This window comes from Mesocricetus auratus, unplaced genomic scaffold (genome assembly GCF_017639785.1).
Source record: "Mesocricetus auratus isolate SY011 unplaced genomic scaffold, BCM_Maur_2.0 Super-Scaffold_100007, whole genome shotgun sequence".
Classification (NCBI taxonomy): domain Eukaryota; kingdom Metazoa; phylum Chordata; class Mammalia; order Rodentia; family Cricetidae; genus Mesocricetus; species Mesocricetus auratus.
The window spans coordinates 51,655,708-51,680,746 of NW_024429191.1; the positions used below are offsets into that span (position 1 = coordinate 51,655,708).

The 25,039-nt window shown below is 44.0% G+C and overlaps 3 protein-coding genes and 1 non-coding gene across 7 annotated transcripts in view; 2 read left to right on the forward strand and 2 right to left on the reverse strand.

Moving 5' to 3' along the window:
- Ankfy1 (ankyrin repeat and FYVE domain containing 1) overlaps window positions 1-3,736 on the forward strand; it is a 60,222-nt gene extending 56,486 nt beyond the window's left edge. For both annotated transcript variants that reach the window (XM_040749098.1, XM_040749097.1), the window contains exon 25: window positions 110-3,736. In XM_040749098.1, the coding sequence (XP_040605032.1) occupies window positions 110-242 (133 nt within the window). In that variant the 3' untranslated portion in view covers window positions 243-3,736. The remainder of the gene's footprint in view (window positions 1-109) is intronic.
- Window positions 1,935-21,978, reverse strand: LOC101834440 (neuferricin). 2 transcript variants are annotated; one of them, XR_005878297.1, is made up of 6 exons: window positions 21,488-21,978; window positions 18,379-18,519; window positions 11,974-12,160; window positions 7,412-8,045; window positions 4,482-4,637; window positions 1,935-3,652 (listed from the first exon to the last, which is right to left on the reverse strand). XR_005878297.1 is itself a non-coding variant. In XM_040749099.1 (4 exons), exons 1-4 carry the CDS (start codon window positions 21,735-21,737, stop codon window positions 7,832-7,834), a joined length of 792 nt encoding a protein of 263 aa, XP_040605033.1. In that variant the 5' UTR covers window positions 21,738-21,978; the 3' UTR covers window positions 7,193-7,831. The 2 variants fall into 2 exon arrangements, 1 of the variants encoding a protein (XP_040605033.1); XM_040749099.1 differs by lacking the exons at window positions 1,935-3,652; window positions 4,482-4,637 and having other exon boundaries at window positions 7,193-8,045.
- Window positions 12,841-13,004, reverse strand: LOC121141669. The gene has a single exon (XR_005878633.1). It is a non-coding gene; the product is annotated as a U1 spliceosomal RNA (small nuclear RNA).
- Window positions 21,979-22,138: 160 nt separating the features above from the next.
- Zzef1 (zinc finger ZZ-type and EF-hand domain containing 1) overlaps window positions 22,139-25,039 on the forward strand; it is a 112,314-nt gene continuing 109,413 nt past the window's right edge. For both annotated transcript variants that reach the window (XM_040749095.1, XM_040749096.1), the window contains exon 1: window positions 22,139-22,603. In XM_040749095.1, coding sequence (XP_040605029.1) covers window positions 22,250-22,603 — 354 coding nt within the window. In that variant the 5' untranslated portion in view covers window positions 22,139-22,249. The remainder of the gene's footprint in view (window positions 22,604-25,039) is intronic.

Consider the following 25,039-nt stretch of genomic DNA (forward strand, 5'->3'; position numbering starts at 1 on the left):
AGTATTTTGTGAAGAACTAATACTGTATGTGAATTGGTGTGATCTGGCTGGCCATTTGGGAACAGTCTGCTCTTCCACACCTCTCATACTTCTTTCTTTGCCTCCACAGTCGTCATTGTGGCCGTCTTCTTTGCCATAAATGCTCAACCAAGGAGATTCCTATTATAAAGTTTGACCTGAACAAGCCTGTGCGGGTTTGCAACATTTGCTTTGATGTACTGACTCTGGGTGGAGTCTCTTAGTGAGCCCCTAGGAGGGTCCAGGCCTGCGTCCCCTGGTACCTCCCCAGCAGCTGCTCTACTCACCAGCCTGACTCCTACCCAGATCAAGAGCTGGCAGTTGTCTTCCTGCGGCAGAAGACTGGAACAATTACAGGCCATGGTGTGATCCCATTTCAGACGATTCTGTATGACTGTGTCAAACTGTGGTCTAGTGCACTAGATGTCTCACTGGTTGGACCAGGCCAGTGTAGCCTGTATGACAAATGTGATAGGAATCAGCTAGCAGCACACAAAGACATTTGTAGACAATTTTCCCTTTTGGTAGTATTAGCATCCATCTCAGAGAATTCACAACGTCTTCCTGCCTGGGCTGACTTAGAGGCAGAGCCTGACAGAGTAGAGCCGCAGCTGCTAGATGAGAGCTGATTACCCTAGGGTGGTGGCTACTCTAAGTGGCTGTGGCCTTTAATGCACAGTGTTTTCATAAAGATAATAGGAACCTCTTGCCCTCAAGTCTTTTCTTTCTTTTTAAAGCTAAGCTGTATTTTTTAATGAGCTGCCCCTTTTAAAAAGGTGAAATCTTTCTAAACAGGGTTCAAAGATGAGAGCTGAAAAATTGTGGCCTTAACAACGAAAGCTTTACCAATGCTGATACTGCTGGGTGTCAGTGCAGTGGCAGCTTGACACCTAGCAGCTGTCTCATTCTCTCGTCTTGCTGCGTCCTGTCTGTGGAGTCCTCAGTCGCTGCCACTTGAGTGGTAGAAGAAATGCACTTTGACTGTGCTGCACTTTTTCTAAAGCTGCATCATTGGAGAATCCAATTCAAAAATACCTTCACACACCCTTTTATCAGTGGTTCTGATGGCCAGCTTGGACTGAACCTCAGCACAAACTAATCTTAAAGGGAAAACTGCCAAGAAGGAAGAAATTCATACTCACACACATCCTTCCTGCTAAAACCTTGCCTTGCATGCTGAGTGCTGTTGGTGCCCTGCCCAATCAGAGACAGCCGCCAAAGGCCTTGGCCAAACTATGAGCAGCCTGTTTTGGAAGTCTGGCTGATACATGAAGCAAGGCTCTGAAGCACAGGGCTTGGGTTCCTTCTGCTGCTTCTACTAACCTTGGGATACTAGGCATCTTTCTTTTTAAAGTTGGGCCAGTGGTTTGGGTTGTTTCTGATTTGGAATTTTAATTTTTTTTAATTTTATTTTATTGCACACTGAAAGAGAAGCTTCTACCACTTTTTTTTAAAGAAACAAAAACACAGCTACTATGAAATGAACACTAGTTACACTCAAGAGATTAAAATGTCAATCGCACACATACTGATTTTTTTGAGATGTTTGATAGCCTACATGATTTGCATTAATGGAGTACAGATGTATGAATAAAAGGGACTTCTTTTGGCATCACTTTCTTTCTTGGATAGTGGTATGCCCTCTGTTGTGTAGAGTTAAAGACTTTTTACTGCCTAAATATGTATAAAATGTGCTGATAAACCAGTGTGCTACTTTCTAAGAATACCTGTGTGATTTATGTTGATATTAGCTTGTATGCAGATTTTGAAAGGAAAAGTTACTTAGAAGAGTGCCGCTGTCCCCACCCTGTGACTTATTTCATGGAAACATTTAGCCAGTCTTAGCCAACAACTATATGAAGCATGTGGTTGATTTCTAATTTTCATTGCCTAAAAAGGGTCACAGAGACGTAGAATTTAGTTGGTACCATGATTCTTTAATGAGGAAGGTAATTATGGTTCTGCTATGAACCAAGGTGGTCGGTACGCATACACTTGTTTTTCATGTTTACAGTGAAGAGGGGAAAATAGGGAATCAGGATGAAGCTGATCATTTTGTCCTTGACCTATACCAGTTTCAATAACAATCCTGCCTATAACTGTACTTACAATCTGAAGTTCACGCCTAAAAGGATGTGGGTTCAAGCTTCAATTCCTTCAGAGGTCAGCATAGTGACCAGCTATGGCTGAGAGGGACTGTGTGCCTTGGGCATCAGTACCCTTGCTGTAGACATGACTCAAGCATCCTTCCACAGCCAGACCACGCGATGTTCCCTGTGCAGCACTCCTGCTCTGCACTGCCCTGGCCAGGACCAGACTTACTGTGTATCTCTCCTGTGCTTTCTCCATGCTGACCACATTTCACCATGAAACTTCTTAGCTGTTCTTGCTCAGTCTTAATCAGCACCTTGAGAACTAGCAACAAAACATTTTATTCACTCAAAAAGTTCTCAGTTGCAAATGAGCAGAGCAGGAAGAATAAACTTTACTGAAACATTGCTGCATCAGTTAGCACTACTGTGCTTTCCTAGCTTTTAACTGCCTCTTGTTCATCACTAGTCTTACTGTACAGTGTATCATTAAGGTGTTTTTTTTTTAAACAGGTACAAACCATGTGCTTTAACAAATTTGCTATGATCCTCTAACATCGATGTCCCACAAGCTTAAGTGCCTACACTGAGGACTCCTGTTTCCAGTTGTGTTTTCACTGGTGTCTCACTCAGTCATGTGTTAGTCACAAATTTTAGGCCTATTCCACCCCAATAACCAATTCAGTCAAGGCTGAATATTCACTGCTCAGCTCACCTGCCGTATTCTCTCCAAACAGTGGGGTCCATGTGATGTTTTTATTCTCTACCTCAGAGCCCTGAGTTGTTTCTGACTACCTGTCAGCTTCCTCCTTTTCCTTGAATGGGTCTTTCAGGGAACTGGGTGTGTGGTCTCACTGCCCTTCCCAGTTCGTGCCTGACCCTCATACTGAACTAGTCTTATTTGCAGACAAGGGGTTGGGGGCAAAGCCTCCATCTAGGATTTCCTTACCTGGAGGAAAAGAACATGGCTGAAGTGCCTGAGAGGCAACAACAGCATCATGTACAAGTATAAAGTATGCCTCCCTCACAGACACTGGCTTCCTTCATGACCAGCCCCCCAGAGCCACCTGAAGCTCCAGAGCTCCCCTGCCAGCCCAACAGAGGACACAGCACAGCACAGGCTTCTGAGCCATGTTCACTTTACAGAATTGACCTAATGAAAAACTTGACTGGTTCACTAAATATATTAAATCCCAAATGTCATGGATGCCTTAAAGACTTTCTCTGGAGGATCACTGCCTATACAGTCCTCTTTGGTGTGGCATAAATAATTCATTAACTGTTACAACTGACAACATTGGTTTTCTATAGCAAGAGAGTCTGGGGACTACTGTACTTACTGACTTGCCTGTTTGGCAGCCATGTGGAGCTGGGTGTTTTGTGACATCCTTGTGGTACAAGGACAAGGCAGCAGCTGGGCCTTTAAAACTGTAGGCACATGTTTAGATGGGTCACTTTGGCTTCCAAACCACTGGTGGTGCTCAGTGTGGGAATGACAGTAGCATCTGGGACCATGGCACTTAGCAGCATTGTTTCTTTGGATTCTGTAATGGAATGTATTTTTCAAATATTGGTATTTTCATTTTCTGTAATAATTACTTATAATAAAAATAAGGTAAAATTGTGAATTTCAAGTGGAAGCTTTAATTAAAGACATTTGTGGCTACTTCCAAGTACCAACGAACATTAAAAAAGCAATTTTAATAAATTGAGCCACGTGGTGGTGGTAGAGCACACCTTTTATCACAGAGGCAGGGATATCTCTGAGTTCGAGACCAGTTTGGTCTGCAAAGCAAGTTCCAGGACAGCCAAGACTACATAGAGAAACCCTGTCTCAAAAAACTAAATATGAAGGCTAGAGAGTTGGCCTCAGAGGACCCAGGTTCCATTCCCAGCACCCACATGGAAGTTTACAACCTCCTCAGGCACCAGGCATACATTTGATACACAGATGTACATGCAGGCAAAATACTCATAAAGTAATAATTAAAATATTTAAAAATTGATATGTGAACTAATAAATGTCTTGAACAGCTACCCTTTACATTTCAATGCTACATTTCACATGACCCATGTAAGTGTTTTATGCAGTGTGAACAGCTGCTGTGCTCCTGCCTCCTGAGTGGAAGCTCCAGTGGTACATGTGAGTGCTGATGGAGTTTCAGCTGTCTGGACTTCTCCTTTATTCCACTACTTCAAAGCAACTACAAGGATTTACCCACTGGCCAAGATGAAGAAAAAGTGGGTGGGGGCTGGCACTGTGGGCTTCAGAGAATGTTAAGGAAGGCCTGCACATTATATCTGGTCCATAAACTTCAAATCTAGTACAAAAAAGAAAAAATATTCTAGTAAGCAGGTCTTCAGGATACTTACTTGGATTAATGTGTTCTTTCTCTAGTCTTCTTCATTTTGCTTGCCCCCAACTCAGAGTAGCTATGGTGATCTTGCTTATTCTGTAGGGGCTTCTTAGGAACTTGGATGGTCCCATCCCCTTTAATCCCAGCACTCAGGAACTGTGCTCAGGACTGTCTAGAATTCAGAACAAGGTCTTTGATCAGTTCACTGTCAGTTCCTGCCCTGGGAGTGCAAACAGTGTTCATGTTCCATGAATGTATGAATCAGTCATGTGTGTTTAGTGTGAGGCTGACAGGTTCTGGGTTCAAGCCCACAAGGGTAGATTCTTTTTTGGTGCAGGGTCTCACTATAGCTCTGGATGGCCTGGAACTTGCTATGTTACCCCAGCTAGCCTCAAACTCAAAGTTCTACCTGTCTCTGCCTCCCAAGTGCTAGGATTAAAGGGTTGTATCACCATACCCACAAGAGGTGAGCAACCAAAATGCTGCTGGTGGAGAGCTAAGAGTTAAAATCTACTCTGTGGGCCTATGCCTAATGAAGGTACCCAGGCAGGGTCTGTGTAGACAGGACTATTGAGAAATAAACAGGAGACTAATGGAGTGAGGGAGAGAGATTCACCAGAAGCAAGGGTTTGTGTGTAGGGATTATATAGAGCAGGGCACACAGGGAAGGAAGAGTAAAGCCAGACAGGCAATGCATGGGGTCTCTGCCACAGTGCTGTGTGTGATCCTCAAAGATAGTGGGGAGCCCCTGTGTACTAGCTGGTTTAATGTGCCAAGGTGACACAAGTTAGAGTCATCAGAAGAAGGAGCCTTAGTTGAGGAAATGCCTTGATGAAATCTAGCTATAAGGCATTTTCTCATTTAGTGATCAATGGGAGAGGTTCCAGTCCATGGTGGAACCAGTAAGTGCCAGGCTACTTACTGGTCCTGAGTTCTAGAAGAAGGTAGTCTGAGCAAATCAGGAGAAGCAAGCCCATAAGCAGCTCCTTTCCATGGCCTCTGCATCAGCTCCTGCCTCTGGGATCCTGCCCTGTTTTTGAGTTCCTGTCCTGACTTCCTTCAGTGATGAACAGCAATCCTGAAGGGTAAGCCCAATAAACCCTTTCCTCCCCAACTTGCCTTTTGGTCATGGTGTTTGATTACAGCAACAGAAACTCTAAGACACCCTGGGAGGTTTAAGTGGAGACTACCCTGATCATCACGAGAAAGATGACCTACCACAGCAGAGAAGGCGACCAGAAGGAGAAGTTAAGATGAAGAGCTAGTAGGTAGAGCCTCAAGGTGCAGGCTGGCCAGGAGGCAGGAGGCTTTTCCCTAGAGCAGTGTAGCGATGGTGGGATTGGTCATATGGTGTCCTGACTAAAACCAACTTGGGGAGGATTTATTTTATCTTACACTTCCAGGTAACAGTTCCCTTCATGTGCTTAACTTCAGCAGTAGGATCTGGGCAATTCTTCAGTTGTGATTCTCTTCCCAGGTGACTAAGTTTGTGTCAAGTTGACAGCTGATACTATGATATCTGGTGACAGGAAGAATGAAGGTGTTAGCAATGTAGGGCTTGTAGGGCTGGGGAGATGGTTCACTTGGTAAAGTACCTACCATACAAGCATAAGGACTGGAGTTTGGATCCTTGTAAAATTCAGGTATAATGGAACACATCTGTAGCCTAGCACTGGGGAGGAAGAGACAGGAGGATTCCTGGAGATTGCTGGCCAGCTAGTCTTGTCAAATAAGAGTTACAGGTTAGAGAGAGACCTTGTCTCATAAGGTGGAGAGAAATACAGGAAGACATCGACATTACATTTCACTGATATATGCACACATACATCATATATGCAAAAGAGCCTCCAGAAAGAGCTCAAAGACTTCATTATTAAACCCTTTGGTTTAATAATACCTAGCAGTGTATTGCCTGAAGTAGGAGAAAGAAAAGCCAAGGAGAAGGTCCTGGGGATGAACCACAGAGATAGGAGAAGAGCTGCCAGTAGGATCAGTACAGCAAGTGAGGGCTTTATGGGGACCTTGCAGGACATCGTAGCCAACAGAGTCAAGAGAAATGAAGGTCAAGGGCCTAGGGACGTAGCTCAGTTGGTAAAGTGCTTGCTTACCATGCATACATCTCTGGCTCAATCCCTACTACTGCATAAACTGGGCACGGTAGCACATGTCTACATACTGAGTTCAAGGCCAGCCTGGATATATAAGATCCTACCTCAAAAAGTCAAGTAATGTTTTAAAAAGTAACAGATCACAATAAGTAAGAATTAGCAAGGCAGCCAGATGGTGGTGGCGCACGCCTCTAATCCCAGCACTCGGGAGACAAAGTTCAAGACCAGCCTGGTCTACGCGAGCTAGTTCCAGGACAGCCTCCAAAGCCACAGAGAAACCCTATCTCGAACTTCCTCCCCTTCCCCCCCAAAAATCAAGAATTAGCAAGGCACAGTGGGACAAGGCTTTAATCCCAACACTTGGGAGGCAGAGGCAGATGGATCCCTGTCAGCCGGGTCTACCTAGTAACTTTTAGGACAGCCAGAGCTACAGGAGACCCTGTCTCAAATATGAAAACAAAAGCAAAACAACTAAGATAGGTAAGAATTAACCACTGTAGAGAAGGCAGGGGAATTTGGCAGTGAATGGGGTTGAGAAACCTGGAGCAGAAGCCCCTTTCAAAACATGTGGTAATTATAGAAACTCAGGGAATGGAGGGACATCTTTTCATTAATGATATGAGGGGAGTAAGCAGTTTAATACACATTTGGGCAGGGGGAATCTGGATGTGTTCCATCTGTGTATGTAAAAGCTTCCCTATCCCAGAATCAACCCATCCCAGTTTATTATCACGTCTCATTGTAACAGCCCAGCTCTGAAGGAGTCAGTAATTCAAGTTTGCCTTGGATGTTTTAGAAATGTCACAAAAGTCAGAGATTGTGAGCGTAGAACAGTTACCTTGATACTGTAAGATGCATAGCTTCTTGGGAAATGCCTGCATCTCTGCTGAGAGCCACAATTTTGTTCTGCTACTGCTCCATATACCAGCAGGACTGGCATGACGGGCAGAGTCCAAGCTCTGATTAGGGCAGCATGTATCCAGGCAGATCTACATCGATCACGATATATTCATTAATGTCTGCAGGCTCTGAAGGAAGATGACAGGGGACCAAGCTTCCGAATAGTGTCAAAACAATCTGACCACACCAGGTAGGCTATCCGGTTCTTCTCTCAGCCAACAGAATTGTGACACACGTTTGCAGAGTGAGGCTGGAGTCCTTGACCCTCCTACTTTCATGCCAGGAGCCTCCTATTATTAAGGGCTTTCTGAAGATCTAGGGAAGGTTCTCCATGTGTCATCACATATAGGACACCATCTTAGATTGGGAAGGAACACTCCATGGCCAGAGGTGAGCAGCCTGTGTATTCTTCCAAGTTGGGGTTGTCCAAGTCCCCACGATTTGAGTGTCTAGGGTTGTCTTGCTGGTCACTAGGGGGGCCAGTTGTTCTCACACACACACAGTGGGGCTCCTTGGCCCCTGGCTTATACAGCTTCCTGGGGACACCAATCCAGTCTCTGTTCACACCTCCACTAGGAAAAAGGGAAAGAGGACTTCTTAAAAGCATCAACTTACAAGCCCCTGGGACAAGAGGAAGAGACACTTGCAGGGTTCACTTCCTATCTCAACCTGGGCACTCAGGAGGCAGAGACAGGCGGATCTCTATGAGTTCGAGGCTAGGTTGGACCAACAGCCTCCAAAACAATACAGAGAAACCCTGTCTCGTAAAACAAAAACAAAACAACCAACCTGGGTCATAAGCTCTCCTATTTCTCTGGCTTTCCATACAAAATGCTAATATTACTGTCTCTAGAAGGAAGTAAGAGTCCATGTCCCTTCACTGTGCCCTTGATCCAACCCCTTTTATTTCTCAATCTGCAGCAGTGTCACTTCCCTGAGCTGGTACTAGTGACTAAGAGGTCTTCCCAACCAGCCAGTAAGCAGTCCTAGTTGGGAGTGAGTCACTCGTGCAGGCCTTGAACGTTACAGTTTCTTGTTCTAGAACAGCCTCACTTCCCCATCTGTAATGATATGAGAACTGGAGCTACATACCTCCACAGCCATAGACCAAGGTGCTCTACCATGCTCTCCCTGCTACAGTGGACTGTACTCTCTACAACCATACAACTAGTTCAATATTTCCCCCCTTAAATAGCTTCTTTCATGTGCTTTATCACAATAAGTAAATGAAAATAACTCAGAAGACCTAGATTAGCAATTATGGGTTAAGTATTAAGTTGAGCTAGTCAATAAGAAATAATCTCAAAGAGCCAACAGCTTATAATATTGATATAGTGTCCTGTGTGTTATTTGGGGGCTCAAACAGCTTGGCAGGGCCCAGGGGGCATGCAGGAAGGATACACGTTAAATATGGTGTCAGAACCTGGGGCATGAATTTCCATGTAGAAAGACAAAAGCTTAAAAGGGATTTTAGAAACAAAAGAACAGAGAGAAGCACAGCTTCTTGGTAGCACCATTTTTCTCAGGTGGGCTCTGTTTTGCTAGAGACAAGCAGAGACTCAATGTGGCTCGCTTACGGTAGTCTTCCTGACTCAGTATAAGCGGCAAAACTGCAAGGCTCTTCTAACAACTGAATGGTGTGTGCGGGCAGCTGACAGGAGCAGTGACCACATTTCCAAGCCGGCACCATGCTGCTGGATGCTGGCCTAGACTGAAGCAGTGAGCTGGTGTCAAACTTACGCCAGCCATGTTGGAAAGCCAGTGACTGTTTCCACTTTAATTTTAGCAATGTTCTTTAGCCTATATAAGACATGTGGCCAGAAAAACAAAAGTTTTACAGTAAAGTCAGATTCAGATGAAGTAAAACCTTGAAAAGGTTTATATTGTGTCTAAAAATATATGTACTTTGGGAGAGAAACAAGATATTGAAAACAAACCTTTAATCCTAGCACTTGGAAGAAAAACATAAACAAAGAGAGTAGCTGGGTGTGGTGGCACACAACTTTAATCCCAGCACTCATGAGACAGAGGCAAGCCAGATCTCTGTGATTTCAAGGCCAGCCTGGTGTACAGAGGAAGTTCAAGGGCAGCCAAAGTACAGAGAGAAACCCTGTCTCAAAAAAAGTAAAAAGTAAAATAAAAAGATATGGAGTAATAAAAAAGCTACGTAAAGATGAAAAACACACAAAGTCTGGATACTGTATGCTATCACGGTTTTCAGTTGTTCAGTTACTAATAAAGAAACAACTGCTGGAATATACTTGATTGTAAATGCTGCTGAATTAATTCAAGTTATATCTTTTGAAAATGCTTTGACTTCTAAATTTAAATATAAGGACAGGTTACTTGGGAAGAGTTTTTGTTTATGTTTCCACAGAAAATGGAAAGCTGTGGATTCCTTCCAGGCTTCTGTGGTTTGATGAACCATGACCCCCGGAAGCAGTGGCCCAGGTGATCCAGCATTTGAAACAGCTGAGATGATGCAGCCTTGCAGACTACAAAAACAAGGACTTAGCCGGTGTTGGTGGCCCACGCCTTTAAACCCAGCACTGGGGAGGCAGAGCCTGGTCTACAGAGCAAGTTCCAGGACAGCCTCCAAAAACAACACAGAGAAACCCTGTTGTGAAAAAACAAAAACCAACCAAACAAACAAACAAACAAAAAACCAAGGACATGGCCAGGTGTCTGTGTTGTGTCATGATCCCCATGGTATGGACATCGCTCCCCCCCAGCAGGAAGCAGTTTGGCATGAATAACGCCCAAATTCCCAATTATTGTTAGTTTTCATTTATACAGAGTTGCTTATAAATGGTAATGATCACAGTCAATCTCTTTCTAAAGAGAAAAAATATGATATAGAAATGAATACTTTGTCTTGGAATGGATGCTCATTTACTGATACAAATTTAAGGACAATTTTGTGATATGTATATTTCTCCTCTTGATTAAGTATTGTATTTATACTGATCTTTTAAAATATAATGTATAATTAAGTAACAATTATAGATACCTATAATAGTCAAAACTTATAGTTAGGTAAGTTAGGTTTTCTAGATATACACAGATGCATTTAAGATAGATAGATAGATAGATAGATAGATAGATAGATAGATAGTCTTCAAATCTTTCAAAGACCTTCAGAAAATGGCATTTAAAAATGGTTTAGGATTTTTCTTGACAATGAAAAATGTCTGCTCCTGGCAGCACCAATTACATCTGAGAGGAAGATGGGCATCGAAGAAACTTGTTATGGAGTTTGCTTTCAACATGGCAAGATGAACCATTTGGGCAAGAAACTGCTCTTTCCTGTACTGCTTGACTGTTGCTGTATAAACTGGACATGCAGGACCCACAGGAAAGTGACTGCTGAACTTGGACAGTCCTACAGGGTTTCTGCTTTATGGAAGAGTCTGCCAGACATTCTGCAGGACACAGAAAAATGACAAACTGCCAATGCAGATGGACAGTTTGAAATTTCCTGCTTTGCTGAGAAGTCTTCCAGACACACTGTGGCCTATGGACTGAGGATAGATGCCCCAGCATTAAAGAGGAACTTCGGGTGACTGTCCAGGTAGCAAGATGTCTTTGTCAATTCTAGAGTTTATATATTATCCTTCTGTGGTCTTTGATGGAGTTGAAGACTATAGTTTTAATTACAGTTTTCCTTAGTTATGATAAAAGATAAGCTACATATAAAACTTTAGATTCACAAAGATAGGATAGAAAATACTTTCTTTAAATCTTACTAATTGTTAATGGACTAATTGTAACTATAGTTCTTACTTGATAACTGTTCTGTTGTATGTAATTTGACTATGTTAAAGTTAAAACCTTTCTTTTTATTTAGATAGAAAAGAGGAGATGATGGGAGATGTCATTCTGTAAATATGTCTCTCTTATTGGTTGCTGAATAAAGCACTGTTGGCCAATAGTGAAGCAAGACAGGTGGGACTAGGAGTCGAAAAGAATTCTGGGAAAGAAAGGCACAGGCAGACTCAATGTAGGATGCCAGAGAAATAAGAGGTCCGGAATCTTTCTCTGGTAAGAGACATGGAAATACCCAGATTAGCAATTATGGGTTAAATATTAAGTCAGAGCTAGTGGACAAGAAATCATAGCAAACGACCAACAGCTTATAATTGACATAGCGTCCTGTGTGTTATTTGGGGGCTCAGACAGCTCAGCAGGGCCCAGGCGGCAGGCAGGAAGACCACACATTACAGACCAAGCTGCTCTACCATGGCTTCCCTGCCACAGTGGACTATACTCTCTACAACCGTACAACTAGTTCAATCTTTCCCCCCTTTCGGGTGTTTTATCACAATAAGTAAATGAAAATAATTCAGAAGACCTAGTATGCATAGTACATATATAAGCTCCTCGCTTAGCAGTCAGTTGTGGAGACAATAAATAATAAACAATCAAATAAATAGATAATAAAAGGATGGCTTAGAAGATGGATTCAGGAGAGGTGGCAGAACAGAAGGGAAACCTGCTTACCTCTTTTGGGAGCACCAGAGCCGGCTGCCTTTGGCAGAGCTCCACTCAGCATTACATGGAGGGAACTTCTGTTTGTCTCTCTGTTGTTGTTCATTTGCCTCCATGCCTTTAGTCACCATGGCCTCTACCTGGATTAGTTCTGAAGTGGGTAGCCCATCCTCTCCGTAGAATCTTCCAACCAATCTCCCTGAGATAACAAGGAAAAAGATCAGTCAGAGTAGCAGCAAGGGTAAGCAAAATAAATCATTTTTTTCTCTAAATTCACATCAATAAAAACCATAAAACAGAAACTGTCACCAAAATCACAGGGTACTGCTGTGACAGAAATGACCATGTTACAGTTTCTGGGAGGACTGTAGAAAGGGTTCTGGAACTTTGCACTAGAAAAGCTATTGAGTGCTCAAAGCTTGGTGAGCTGTTCTGTAGGAGCTTGGAAAACAGGAGTGTTAAGAGAAATAATGGAGACTTGGCTTGTGAAGTTCCAGACAGATATTTGAAAGTCACGTAAAGACCCTCTCAGGGCCATTTGCTACTTTGCATTTAGAATCTGTGGTTCTGGTTAGCTGGGGCTGAAGAGTCAGATAGCTGCCAATATGGAAATGGTCAAATCTTTATCACCTCCATACAACACCTGCTCCCTGAAAACAGAATCATGTGTGTAACATTTATCAATACTCTGTAGTGCGTGGGGGACACTTAAGCATTTAGTAATTGTTGGGTGAATATATTTATTAACCCGCATTTTTCTGGGTCCATGTCAAATTACTTTGTCTTACATAACTATTCAGTGAGACCAACTCAGCCTATGTTTTTTCCTCTACTACCTTCTTCTAACTAAGTCTTTAGTGAACATTAATTTTTTTCCCCTAGGGGAGAGCATGAATGCAGTCTCCCACTACCACAAATTATGTGACTGAGTTTCCTGCATTTGGGGAAACTGCAGGGGTCAGCACATCCAGAGTGCAATGGATAAGCCTTGCCCTGGGAAAACCACCTTCATAATCATGGTATTTCCTCTGCCAGCTAAGTATGAGGACATTAATTTTTAAAATGGCTTTCAAAATTTTTTAATATTTAAGCTATGAAAGCAATTACCAAGTGGTTGCAGTTTACAGGCAGCAGAAAGGTTCTCTTCTCCTTAAGTGCCACAGATTGCTGTGTCCAAGGTGCAAAATGTCTTAAAAGGCACCACCGTATTGGATGGAGGAAGCCCCAGAAAACACCTCAGGGAGGTTTGAGCAAGTAGGAGGTAGTGTGGTTCCTTGTCCCAGCTGTGTGGGTCCAACCTCTATAGTCAGTCCCTGAGAACTGAGCTGGACTCAGGTTCCAATGGAAAGGCCTGGATTTCGTTCATACTCTCAAGTCCCACTCTCTTGCCAACGTTCCTGTGGTAGTTTTAAATCAGAAACGTCCTCAACAGGCTCAGGCATTTGAACACTTGGTTCTTAGTTGGTGGTGTTATTTGGAGAGGTGGTGCAGACTTGCTGAAGGAAGTACATCACTGAGGGCAGAGAAATTTGAGTATTTATAGTCTGGCTGTCCTTCCAGTTCACATCCTCTCTCTGCTTTGTGATTATACTTAAAGATGTGATCTCTCTGTCTGTCTGTCTGTCTGTCTGTCTGTCTCTGTCTCTCTCTCTCTCTCTCTAAAAAAGTGATCTCTCAGCTTCCTGCTGCCATACTTGGCCTGACATTATGGACTTTCTTTCTGGAAGCACTAAGTTCAAATAAAGTTGCCTTGGTCTTGGTAATTTACCACAGTAACAGAAACTAGCACATCTACGTCAAGAGCAGTGGCTCTCTCCTGATCCTCACATTCAGATACGCACTTCCCTTCATTTGTGGCTAATGGGCAGATCTTGTCAGTTCTTGTTCTAGTTGATTTCCACTGCTGCCACCTTTTCTAAAACAAAGACTAAGACAGCAGCCTTCCAACTGGTCTCTGCTGCAGCTCATGCTTTCCTATAGTACTTCCTCCACAAAGCATGTGGGGCATTTCTGCCCCAGCGCTCAGATCATAACTGGGGCTCCAGACATGGTAAGTGAGTGGTCTGCCACTAAAGTATATACCTAGGAACCTTCATGAGACATGGTCTAGGCTGGCCTGAGGCTTTTGAGTCTCCTGCTTCAGTTTTGCAAGTTTTTGAATCATAGGCCTAATTTGGATGTTCTTTTTCATTTTTTATTTTTATCTTATGGTGGAATGTTTTGACTGACTATGTCTATACACCACATGTATTCAGTGCCCATGGAGATCAGAATGGCGTGTCAGATCCCATGGAACTAGAGTTGCAGATGATTGTGGACTACCAGGTGGTTCTGGGAACTGAATCTGGTCCTCTAAAAGAGCAGCCAGTGCTTTTAATCACTGAGACATCTATCTCTACCCGTGAATACTCTCTTTTTGTTGTTGGTTTTTCAAGACAGGGTTTCTCTGTATTGCTTTGTAGGCTGTCCTGGTACTCACTCTGTAGACCACAATGGCCTCGAAACATAGATCCGCCTGCCTCTGCCTCCTGAGTGCTGGGATTAAAGGTGTGTGCCACCAACGCCTGGCTGAAAGTAGTGAGTCTTAACCCTGGCCTATTATTTTAAGAAATAAGCATATTATGGTGAATGATGATAAATCAAGAAACAGTAACATAAGCAGGGTATTTTAAAACCCGGCTCTTTTTTTTTTTTTAACACAAATCATACATCACTTCTATGCCTAAGTAAAACCCTCTAGTAGCTACTCAAAGCACAGAATAAAATACAAACTTTTTACCTAGGCCTCCAGGTCCTACCTGCCATTTGGCTATCCACTTTGCCTCTTCTTAAGTCATCTGCTCCCTCATTCCTGTGGGCTGCAGCACACAGATTTCTCTAGTACCTGACCAGGTCTTGCTGACACCCACCTCAGGCACCGCTCCTTCCTCAGTTTGCTACACTCTCCCAAATCTCACTATGGTTATCCTTCCTTCTGCTAGGTCCATTTGCTGACATCAACTCCAAGAAGCCACCAACTGCAAAGGTAACTCATACTCCTAATCATGCATCCTAAGGTTATATTCGAAGCCCTGTGTAGAGATGTCTGCTTAATTAGAAGGTATCCTGTGAGGCCCAGTACTCAAAACAACTTCATACAGAGCATCTGTTTTAAATGTTTGTCACACAAATAGATGAAGGATCAGGACCTTAATGCCAGATTGGAAGTCTTTAGGTTGGCTTACTGGCAAACTTTTGGATAGAAGGCTTTGTGTGGCATAGGATGAGCCTGTCTTGTTGAGGTTTAGACAGAATAGCTAAAGAGAGGATAGCACGAGCAGAGGCAGAATTTTAGATGCTGTATTATGAGAACAGGTTTACCAGCTGGGTATCCAGAGCGTAACAAAATCTGCCTCATTTTCCCTTAAGATCCAGCTGTGCAACTGTGACAATAGCTACTTAACTATGCGTAAGTCAATATGCACCTTGGAAATCTGCCTTTATCCGCTGATGTCCCTGAAAGTCTTAGATGGTCCCCATGCCAAATCTTTGGCAGGAATTGCACTGAACACACTCCTGTGTTGTGGGATATTTGTACAGTGTGTGAAGATATATTGCTGTTATTGATATAACGAAGAGTTGAATGGCCAATAGCAATGCAGGAAGAGGTCAAGCAGGACTTCCGGGAACAGAGAAGCCTCTGGGAAGAAGGAGAGCAGAGATGCCAGGAGACACGGAGAAGAAACAGGAGGTGCAAGATGAAAGAGAGGTAATGCCACATGATAGAATGTGGATTAATATAAATGGGTTAATTAAAGTTATAAGAGCTAGTTAGGAACAAGTCTAAGCTATAAGCTGAGTTTTCATAATTAATAACAAGTCTCCATGTCATTATTTGTGCGCTGGTGACCCAAAGGAAAGTTTAACTACATTCCTGGTCACTGTGAGGATCACAGTTATAACACTAGTTACAGTTGTTCAAATGCATCCTGACTAACCAAAATTCTCCCATAGGCTTTCTAACCACGTGCCCCCACCATTCCCAAGCACATCGGGGGTACTTCTAGTTTGCTACCCCAAAATTACTTCATGGTGTTTGCTATGGCATCCTTTGTTCACTCATGGGATTCCATTCTTCTTCACTGCGTTCTTTCCTTTCACTGGATATATGATTTTATTTCAGAAGAAGTAGTCTTGAAAACAGAAATATCCTATAATAAAATTGATACTAAACATTCAAAGTAAAAACAAAACAAAAAATTCACCCAGGCTTAGTGGCTCACACCTTTAATCCCAGCTCTCAAGAAGCAGAGGCAGGCAGATCTCTGAGTACAATATCAGCCTGGGCAACATAATCAGACATTGTTTCAAATACAAAACAAAACAAATAAAAAAGCCCAAACAAACAAAGAACAAACTGGACATGGTGGTATATGTTAATGGAGTCCCAATACTTGGGTGTTGTGGGATATTTGTATATCATGTGAAGATATATTGCTGTGATTAATGTAATAAGAAGCTGAACAGCCAATAGCTAGGCAGGAGGTATAGGTGGGACTTCTGGGCAGAGACAAAGAAACTGTGATTTTGCCAGCAGACTCAGAGCAACATGGATGTGCCATATCAAGAAGAGGTAACCAAACCACATGGCAGAATGTAGATTTAAAAAATATGGGTTAATTAAGTTATAAGAGCTAGTTAGGAAAAAGCCTAAGCTAAGGCTAAACTTACATAATTAATAAAGTCTCCTGGTCATTATTTGTGGGCTGGTGGTCCAACAAGAAAGTTTACTACACTTGAGGCATTGAAACGGGAGGATTAAGACTTCAATGCCAGGATCAACTATGCAACAAGTTTGAGGTCAGCCTGGATTCTATGAGACCTTGTTTCAAAGAAACCAAGAAAAACAAAAACATAAAACAAAACCTCAAAAACAAAACAGAACAAATCTCACCACAAAATACCTCAAGAATAACCATGACCCATTTGAGCATAAATAAAGCTGAATATGAGCACTTCTGATAAGTAGAAACAAAGCCTAACCCCAGCCAGTCACAAGGAGCCAACCAATTTGTGACCAGGGCCTTTCCAACAAGTTAACAGAATTTAAAAAGCTGGGGCAGAGATGAAGCTTGGTCTGCAGGGCTGCTTGCTTATTAGTATGCAGGACTTCACTGGGTCAGCAACATTTCAACTGTCACTTGGCAACATCATGGAGAACAGGAAGAAACAAGTGCACTGAGCACAGTAGGGCCAACTAAGGGAAACAAGGAAGGGTATGCCGAATGCGGGATGAGGACTGGATGAAGATGAGGAGCAATGGGAGTGGAATGGAAAGGAACTCATGTCACATCTTATAAAAGCAGAGCTCCAACAGTTGGATGCTGAGTAGAGGAGTTAAGGAAAATCCCATGGTTCTCAGAATAAGAAGGCCAAGAAGTAATGAACGCAAGCCTTTAGGGGTATTACGGTCAGGAAATTCTAACCTAGACCTGTTCCAATGGTAAAGGGACACTAGTATCAACAAGAAGTCAGTCATGCACACGTGGGGCTCCATGAGCAGTGGGGCTGCACACGGATGACAGGACTGGCCTCAGCCATCCTAGCTCTCAAGGCTTAGGAAAGACTGTATCAATGAGTGTCTGTCAGTTGCCTGCTCACTCAAGAGTTGAGTTCCTCATGGACTCCCAGTAAGCAACAAATGCAGGGCAACACAACTGGCATTAATACATGAGATGGAGGCAGCAGGACCAGGAATTCAAGGCTGACCTGATATAGCGAGTTTGAACCAGGCTACATGGAACTCTGAATGAAATAATAAATGAATGCATGATTAGCAAAACTTCCATCTCAGAAACAGTTCACTCAGGATGTCTGCTTCATCAGAGAGCAAGCGAAGCAAAGCATCAGAAACACACATGAGTGGCTTCAAGCCTTTCTAATTGTACTGGAGCCACAGGGAGGCTGCCTCTGGAGCTGGCTGTTCATGTCCAACACAGATGACACTGACTGGGGGCCACTGACACCAAAGTACAGGTCTGAGAATGCCCTCCCAAGATTACCCACAACTTCATCTTCTTCTGCGTATCACTCCTGCACTAACAGCAAGAACCTAACATAAAAATCCCAGAGCTGGTTTCAAATTTTGAACTTGAGCCCAGTTGATAAAGAATCCAGGACACCTGAAAAACACAGCAAGATAACCGATTGAAATCTACAGGAATAGCCAGGCGTTTGTGGTACATGCCTTTAATCCCAGCACTCAGGAGGCAGAGGCAGATGCATCTCTATGAGTTCGAGGCCAGCTTGGTCTACAGAGCGAGTACTAGGACCGCCTCTAAAACAATATAGAGAAACCCTGTCTTGAAAAACCACAAAAAAAAAAAAAAAGAAAGAAAGAAGGAAAGAAATCTTCAGCAATGGTCAAGGACTACATACCGACAAATATATAGTTTTTCTCGTAGAATGAAAGCCAATTGTGAAGTATCAGTATCTCAGAGGAGGACAAGCCAGTTACATCATCCACGAGGCCAGCTTCAGAATAGTCTCCTGTCACAAATGCTCTGGATGCATCCCGGCCTTCAGGAAAGAAGTTGCCAAAAATTCGGTTATAAATCACAATATTGTACCAACTAAAACTTCTGCTCTTTTTTTTTTTTTCCTTCAAGAGGTTTCTCTGTGTAGCCCTAACTGTCCAGGAACTCACTCTGTAGATAAGGTGGCATCGAACTCACAGAGATCCATCCTGCCTCTGCTTCCTGAGTGCTGGGAAGATGTGCTACCATCTTTTGCTTTATGAAAAAAACATGTCCTGATAGCCCCTAGTCCTCACTCCCAGGGACCTCCTGAATCAGGGACATGAATTTTTGGTAATTGTCATCCACTTGCTTTTTTATTTGTCTGTTTTTGAGACAGGGTCTCACTATGATTTGGTTTGGTATGGAGCTTGACATGGAGACCAGACTGGCCTCATCTCACAGAGATCAGCCCACCTTCCAAATTCTGGGAATAAAGGGATGCACCACCACACCTGGCCCATCAGCTTTTATTTAATTTCAACAATATTCAATTGATAAAATGCAAAATGATAACGTCTGGCTTCCATGACACTCCACTCCTGGTCTTCTCAGCATCTCACGGTCTCCTTAGCCCTAGAGACTAATTATTATCTGCACCTTCTCACTTGACCAATGTCACTTAGCTGTTTCACAGCCATCACAAGTTCAACAAACCTATCTTGGGTTACTGGTCATCAGCCTCAGGAAATGGTCCAGTCTATACAGAGTTAATACCTCTTTTAACCCTCCCCTAAATTAGTGCCAGTCTTTATTTTCTTCCTAAATAGTTACTGTATTCATCCACCTATCTCTACCTGCTACCAAACGATCCCATCTCTCAGGTGAACTACCACAGAGGACCCAAACTATTCTCCAGGTAACACTCAGACTAGTACTTAATTTTCTTATTATAAAACTTTATTTTGTGAGTCTCTGTGTATATGGGCATAAACACATGAGTGGGTCAGAAGAGGGCATTGGTTCCCTGAAGTTGAATTTGCAGGCAGCTTGACCCATCCAACATTGGTACTAAGATCTGAATTCAGGTGCTCTGGAAGAGCAGCAAGCACTCTTAACCAATGAGTCAGTCTCCAGCACGAGACTATTTTTTTTATTGGTTTTGGTTTTTTGAGTCAGGGTCTTACTATGTAACTTTGGCTGACCTATAACTTGCTACATAGACCAGGATGGCCTAGAACCCAGACACTGGCCTACCTGTCTCTGAGTACTGGGATTATAGGTGTGTGCCATCATGCCCAGCTCCCTAGACTGGTATTTTATTTTTTGTTTCTTCAGGACAGGGTTTCTCTGTATAATCCTGGCCGTCCTGGAATTTGCTCTATAGACCAGTGTGGCCTTGAACTTAGAGATCTGCCTGTCTCTGCCACCTAGTGTTAGTATTAAAGGCATGCACCAACTTGCCTTACTGTAAACAAACAAAAAAATCATCATGTTGATGGGCAGTGGTGGCACACATTTTTAATCCCAAAACTCGGGAGTCAGGAGGATCTCTGTGAGTTTGAGGCCAGCCTGGTCTACATAGCAAGTTCCAGGAGAGTCAAGGCTACACAGAGACCCTGTCTGGAAAAACCAAACTAAAAGAAAAAAAATCACAATGTCATTTTCTGCCAAAATCCTCAGTACTTCCCTTTGCCTTATGAGAATATCCAAAATCCCTAACTCAATAGCATTTGCCACCAACCCCCATCTAGTCACTTTCTCCATCACTCATTGTGCTGACTTCCCCTCTTTCCTCCTCCCTGACTAGGTTAGAGGTTCTGGTTAACCTTATTATTTCCTCTTAAACATAACACAAAACAGGGCTTTAGGAAGAGATGGCTAAGTCAATAAAACACTCAGCTCTGCAAATTTGAGGACCTGAGTTTGAATTCCTGGTACCTAGGCAGAAATCCAGACACAGCAGAATATGCTTGTCATCTACTCATTAGAGATGCAGTAGAGGAAACAGCACTTTAAACCCACTAGGATGGCTACAATGAAAAGACATTAAGAGCCAGGAATGCTGTATATTCAAGGACAGCCTGAGCTACAATAATGAGACATCATCTTTCAAATGGTGTAGGAGGAGAAATCAGAGATTGTTTTAGCAATAAAATACTTGCCTAGCATGCATGACATCCTGTATCCAATCCCTAACATTGGAAAACAAAATAAGCTGTGCAGTGGTGCCACACCCCTTTAATACCAGCACTTGGAAGGCAGGAGGATCTCTGTGAGTTCGAGGCTACCCTGGTCTATAAAGCAAGTTCCAGGAGTCAGGATTACACAGAAAAATCCTATGCTGAAGACCCCCCACTCCCCCACATAAGCTTTGCTTATAACTCTCTATGTCCCTGGGTAGGTTCCTTCCTCTTCTGGACTGTCTGAAGTTTGGAGAGAAAGAAGTGAATGATTTGTATTTAAATGCAGCTTCCTAATTCTCCTAAATGACCAGTGGACAGCTTGAAATTTTTGTCAACCTAGTAACCAGTCTTAGGCTTGCCCTGCATTTTTCTTCCCAAAAGTGAGAGGCTAGAAAAGCAACATCTTTATAATTAGTAGTCTAGGAGCTGGAGAGCTGGCTCAGTGGTTAAGAGCAGCAGCAGCTCCCCCAGGGGACCCAGGTTCTCAGCACCCTTAATGCACATCACAACCATTCACACTTCCAGTTCCAGGGGATTTGAAAGCCTCTAGTCTCCCCGGGCCCCAGGCACACAGGTGGTTCAGAGACGTACAAACAGGTAAAACACACATAAAATAAAATTTAAAGACAAACTTAAAAATTATTAGGCTGGAAGTTTATATTTCTTTAGTTCTCCTCCTTTGTTAAAAGAGGGAGGGAGGGAGTGCAGCAGAATAAAGTTAATTTGATGTAGGTTCTATCGAGGGCGGTGGCCGGGCGCGGATGAACAAACTCATGAATGGACACCTGCCGCTCGGAAGGCTACGGCCCCGCGCAGGAGGAAGGGGTGGGAGAGCCTCGCTGATACCTGCGAAGCCGCTATAGTGCGCCCCAGGCTCGTAATGCTTCCGGCCAGAGGACACGTCGTAGACGCGGCCGAGCAACGCCAAGTACAGACCCGGGTCCCCTGGGCCGCCGCGATAGCGGGCTAGCTCCTCGGGTACGAAGAGGCGAAGGCCAGAGCGGGGACCCCACCAGTCCATCAACCACACGCCCAAGACGGCCGCCGCCGCCGCGACCAGGCTCAGCACCACGCCAAGACCGCATAGCCTCAGCATCTATCTACGCGGCAGCACACAAGCCGCACTTCCTAAATCGCCAGCTCTCCAGCCACAACGAAGATGGCGGAGACGCCGATCGTGACGTCAGCGGCGCGACGCTCGACAAGCTTCCGATAAAGTTCACTCTTGGGCTCCGACTCTTTCTCACACTATTCCGGTATAACTTGAGAACGTGAAGCGTGGAGGAGAAAGTGGAACTGCGCCGAAAGACCACCCTGGCTTACAAGTTATCCGCCCTCAACAAAGATGGCGGCAAAGGAGGCTGGACGTTGACTTACACATCACAGGCGTGCTCTTAGGCCTCACCCAGCTGTCGTGAGCCGGTACAATCCGCTTGACGGCCCCGTTGCGACATCAGGCTTCGCTCGACGGCCAGGAAGCCGGAAGTCGCTGCCGCCGCCTTCGTCCCCACCCCGTCCCCGCCCGCCTGGAGCTGTCGGAGGTTGACAGGTCGTGGCTGGGAGGCGGCGGCGGCCACAACACCTCCGAGCACCCAAGACGGAGGCCCCATGGGGAACGCTCCGAGTAACAGCAGCGAAGACGAAGCGGCGGCCGCCGGGGGCGAGAGCTGGAGCCCGCATCAGGACTGGGCTGCCGACTCTGGCACGACCCCCGGCCCCGGCCCTGCGGCCGCGGCACTGCCGTCCGCCGCTGCACTGCTGGAACCGGCCCGGCTGCGAGAGGCTGCGGCTGCGTTGCGGCCCACACCCCCCTGCGAATCCCTGGTGTCGAGGCACCACGGCGCGCTTTTGCGCTGGCTGGAAGAGCGGCTGGGCCGCGGTGAAGAGTCCGTCACTCTGGAGCAGTTCCGGGAGTTGCTGGAGGCTCGTGGCGCCGGCTGTTCGGGCGAGCAGTTCGAGGAGGTCAGGGTGGGCTGACGACTGCGGACCGGGGACAGGGTGATGGTCGGTAGGGTGGTGAAGAGGTGAGCGGTTGCTCTGCGGATGCCAGCCAGGAAGACATAGGGTGTTCGGGTTCTTAGAATGGAAGCATGGGTTACACGAACCCATTCGGAGTGCATCACTCCGGACTTTTGCTACGTCTCTCACCTTTACTAGAGGTGTGGAAAGTCCAGGCTACGTTGGCTTTGCTCCAAAAAGGGGAACAAGCCTAAATGTCTCTGCATGTAGTAGGCAGACATTTGTGCAGTTGACAGGCAGCCTTGGTTGCTTGCTGAAGCTTATCATGGTATAAGACAAATTACGAGAAAGGATGTGCAAAGATCAAGGGAGTGGCCTTAAAACCCATTCTGTTTTACTGGCCTGTACAGATCTTGCACAGAACCATCTGAGTCCAATGTAGCAGGAGGGTAATATTGCACGGAATACTCTACAAGCCATCTTCATCTATAAAATACTAGTTTTTCCAAAGTACACACTTGATTTTAGATCATTGAAGAAATTGTTCCAGACTCATTTAAACCTTTATAAGACCTAAAATTGATAGAGAAGCATTAGATTTCTTGTACTTACGCAATTTCTCCCCACATCTGTAGTGAACTCTTTCGGTTTAGGGTTTGGAAAAAAAAACTAACCCAGAATTACCCTGTAAATCATTTCATTGGCAAAACTGAGTGCATAATACAAACCTCTTGGTTTGTTTTCTTTCTTATGCTCCTATTAGCATACTTCCTGAAGCCTTATTAATTCTGCAATGTTAGGACAAAAAGGTGTTTAATGAGTAAGCCATGTAAGATTTCCAGTTATCAAATGGTTAGTTTGTAAAGCAAGAAACCAACAATCCCTTGTAGAATTATTATAAAGTTTTGTTTGCCCTAAAACAGGCTTTTGAAATATTTCAAGGATATTGCCTGCAAATGATGAAGTTGTCTACACATAAAACTCCATTTAATGTGTTATAACTCTCAAAATATGGTGATACAAACTGCAATACCAGAGTTTGAAAAGTAATGGCAGGAGGATCAATTCAGGGCCATCCTTGGGTTGCTGGCATTGGTAGTTCATGACCTTAATCCCAGCATTCAGGAGGCAGAGGCAGATGGATCTCTGAGTTCGAGGCCATACTGGAATGTGGTTACTCTGGAAGAATAGTTAGGGCTCTGAACAATTGAGCCATCTGTCCAACTCTCTGTATTGGTAGTTTATAATTTTTTGTTTGGTTTGTTTTTGTTAATATTGGACATTGCTATTTTATGTGTGTAAAAATCCTGTGATAATCTAGAGCTGTGTGCACCAAGTTCTCAAAGGGTTTACAATCCTACCATTATCTCACTTCCTTCTTCATAACATGTTCAAATACATGGTATCTGATGATTGACACCAGTCAACTCTGTGAGGTAGATGGATGACAGCAGCCACAAAACTGAGTAGGAAAGTGAGGACCAAACTGAGAACTCAGCAAGGTTCAGTAATTCACATAAGATAGATTTATTTTGGAGCTGGCAGGGTGGTTTACACCTGTAATTCCAGCATTTGGGAATCAAACAGCCAAGAGTACTGCAAGTTCAAGGCCAGCCTGGCTTACTGAGTGAAACCCCACCTTGAGAGCTCATTTGGACATGCTAGCAGGAGTCTTCAGTCACCCCTAAACCCTTAACTGAAGACCAGTCCTCCGTTGACTGAGTGTACAACTTTAAGAGGGACACACGGGCCCAGTCAGAGTCAACCCTAGCTATCAATGGAGTGATAGATGTCATAGCCAAGTCACTCTCCAAGAGCCTATCTCAAAAAAGGGGGTGTTAAAATTCAGTTTCAGTGTAGATCTTCTCACCCCAGATCTATTGCCCTTTTCCCCATAAGTATCTGGTTGTCCATGATTAATCTTTTAACCTCAAGGATAAGTAATAAAGTCTTTTAAGTTTTCCTTCATTATATAGAAAGCCAGTCTGTTGTAATCCTAGGAAGATAGATGTATTTTTCTTGAAACCTATATACCATTTTCAGATTGGAGAGGGAGGATTTGTGATTTGGGTTGATAACCAAAATCTCATGCCTCACCCCCCCACACTGGTTAATTAAAGAGAGCAGGATGGTGACAATCACATGGTGGGTATCTTTTCACCCTGTCTAAGGCATAATATTAGCCATGTGGTTGGTTCTGTGCTTTCAAAACAATCCTGACTTTAGCCCCAAGGAAGTATATACTTGTGTGTGTATACTTAGGCATTTAATTTTGTTTTTTGTTTCTGTTTTTTGTTTTTTGTTTTTTTTTGAGACAGGGTTTCTCTGTAGCTTTGGAGCCTGTCCTGGAATGGTTTGTAGACCAGGCTGGTCTGTGATCTGCCTGTCTCTGCCTCCCTAGTGCTGGGATTAAGCCACCACTACTAATTCTGTATTTTG

Bases quoted from the DNA above. Each gene is read 5' to 3' on its own strand.
- LOC101834440 (XM_040749099.1), bottom strand. From the start codon at position 21,737: ATGCTGAGGCTATGCGGTCTTGGCGTGGTGCTGAGCCTGGTCGCGGCG. The intron at 18,520-21,487 runs GTATCAGCGAGG...TCTTTCCTGAAG, and splicing joins GCACTATAGCGGCTTCGCAG to GCCGGGATGCATCCAGAGCA. The intron at 8,046-11,973 runs GTAAGCAGGTTT...CCTTTTTCCTAG, and splicing joins CTCTGGTGCTCCCAAAAGAG to TGGAGGTGTGAACAGAGACT.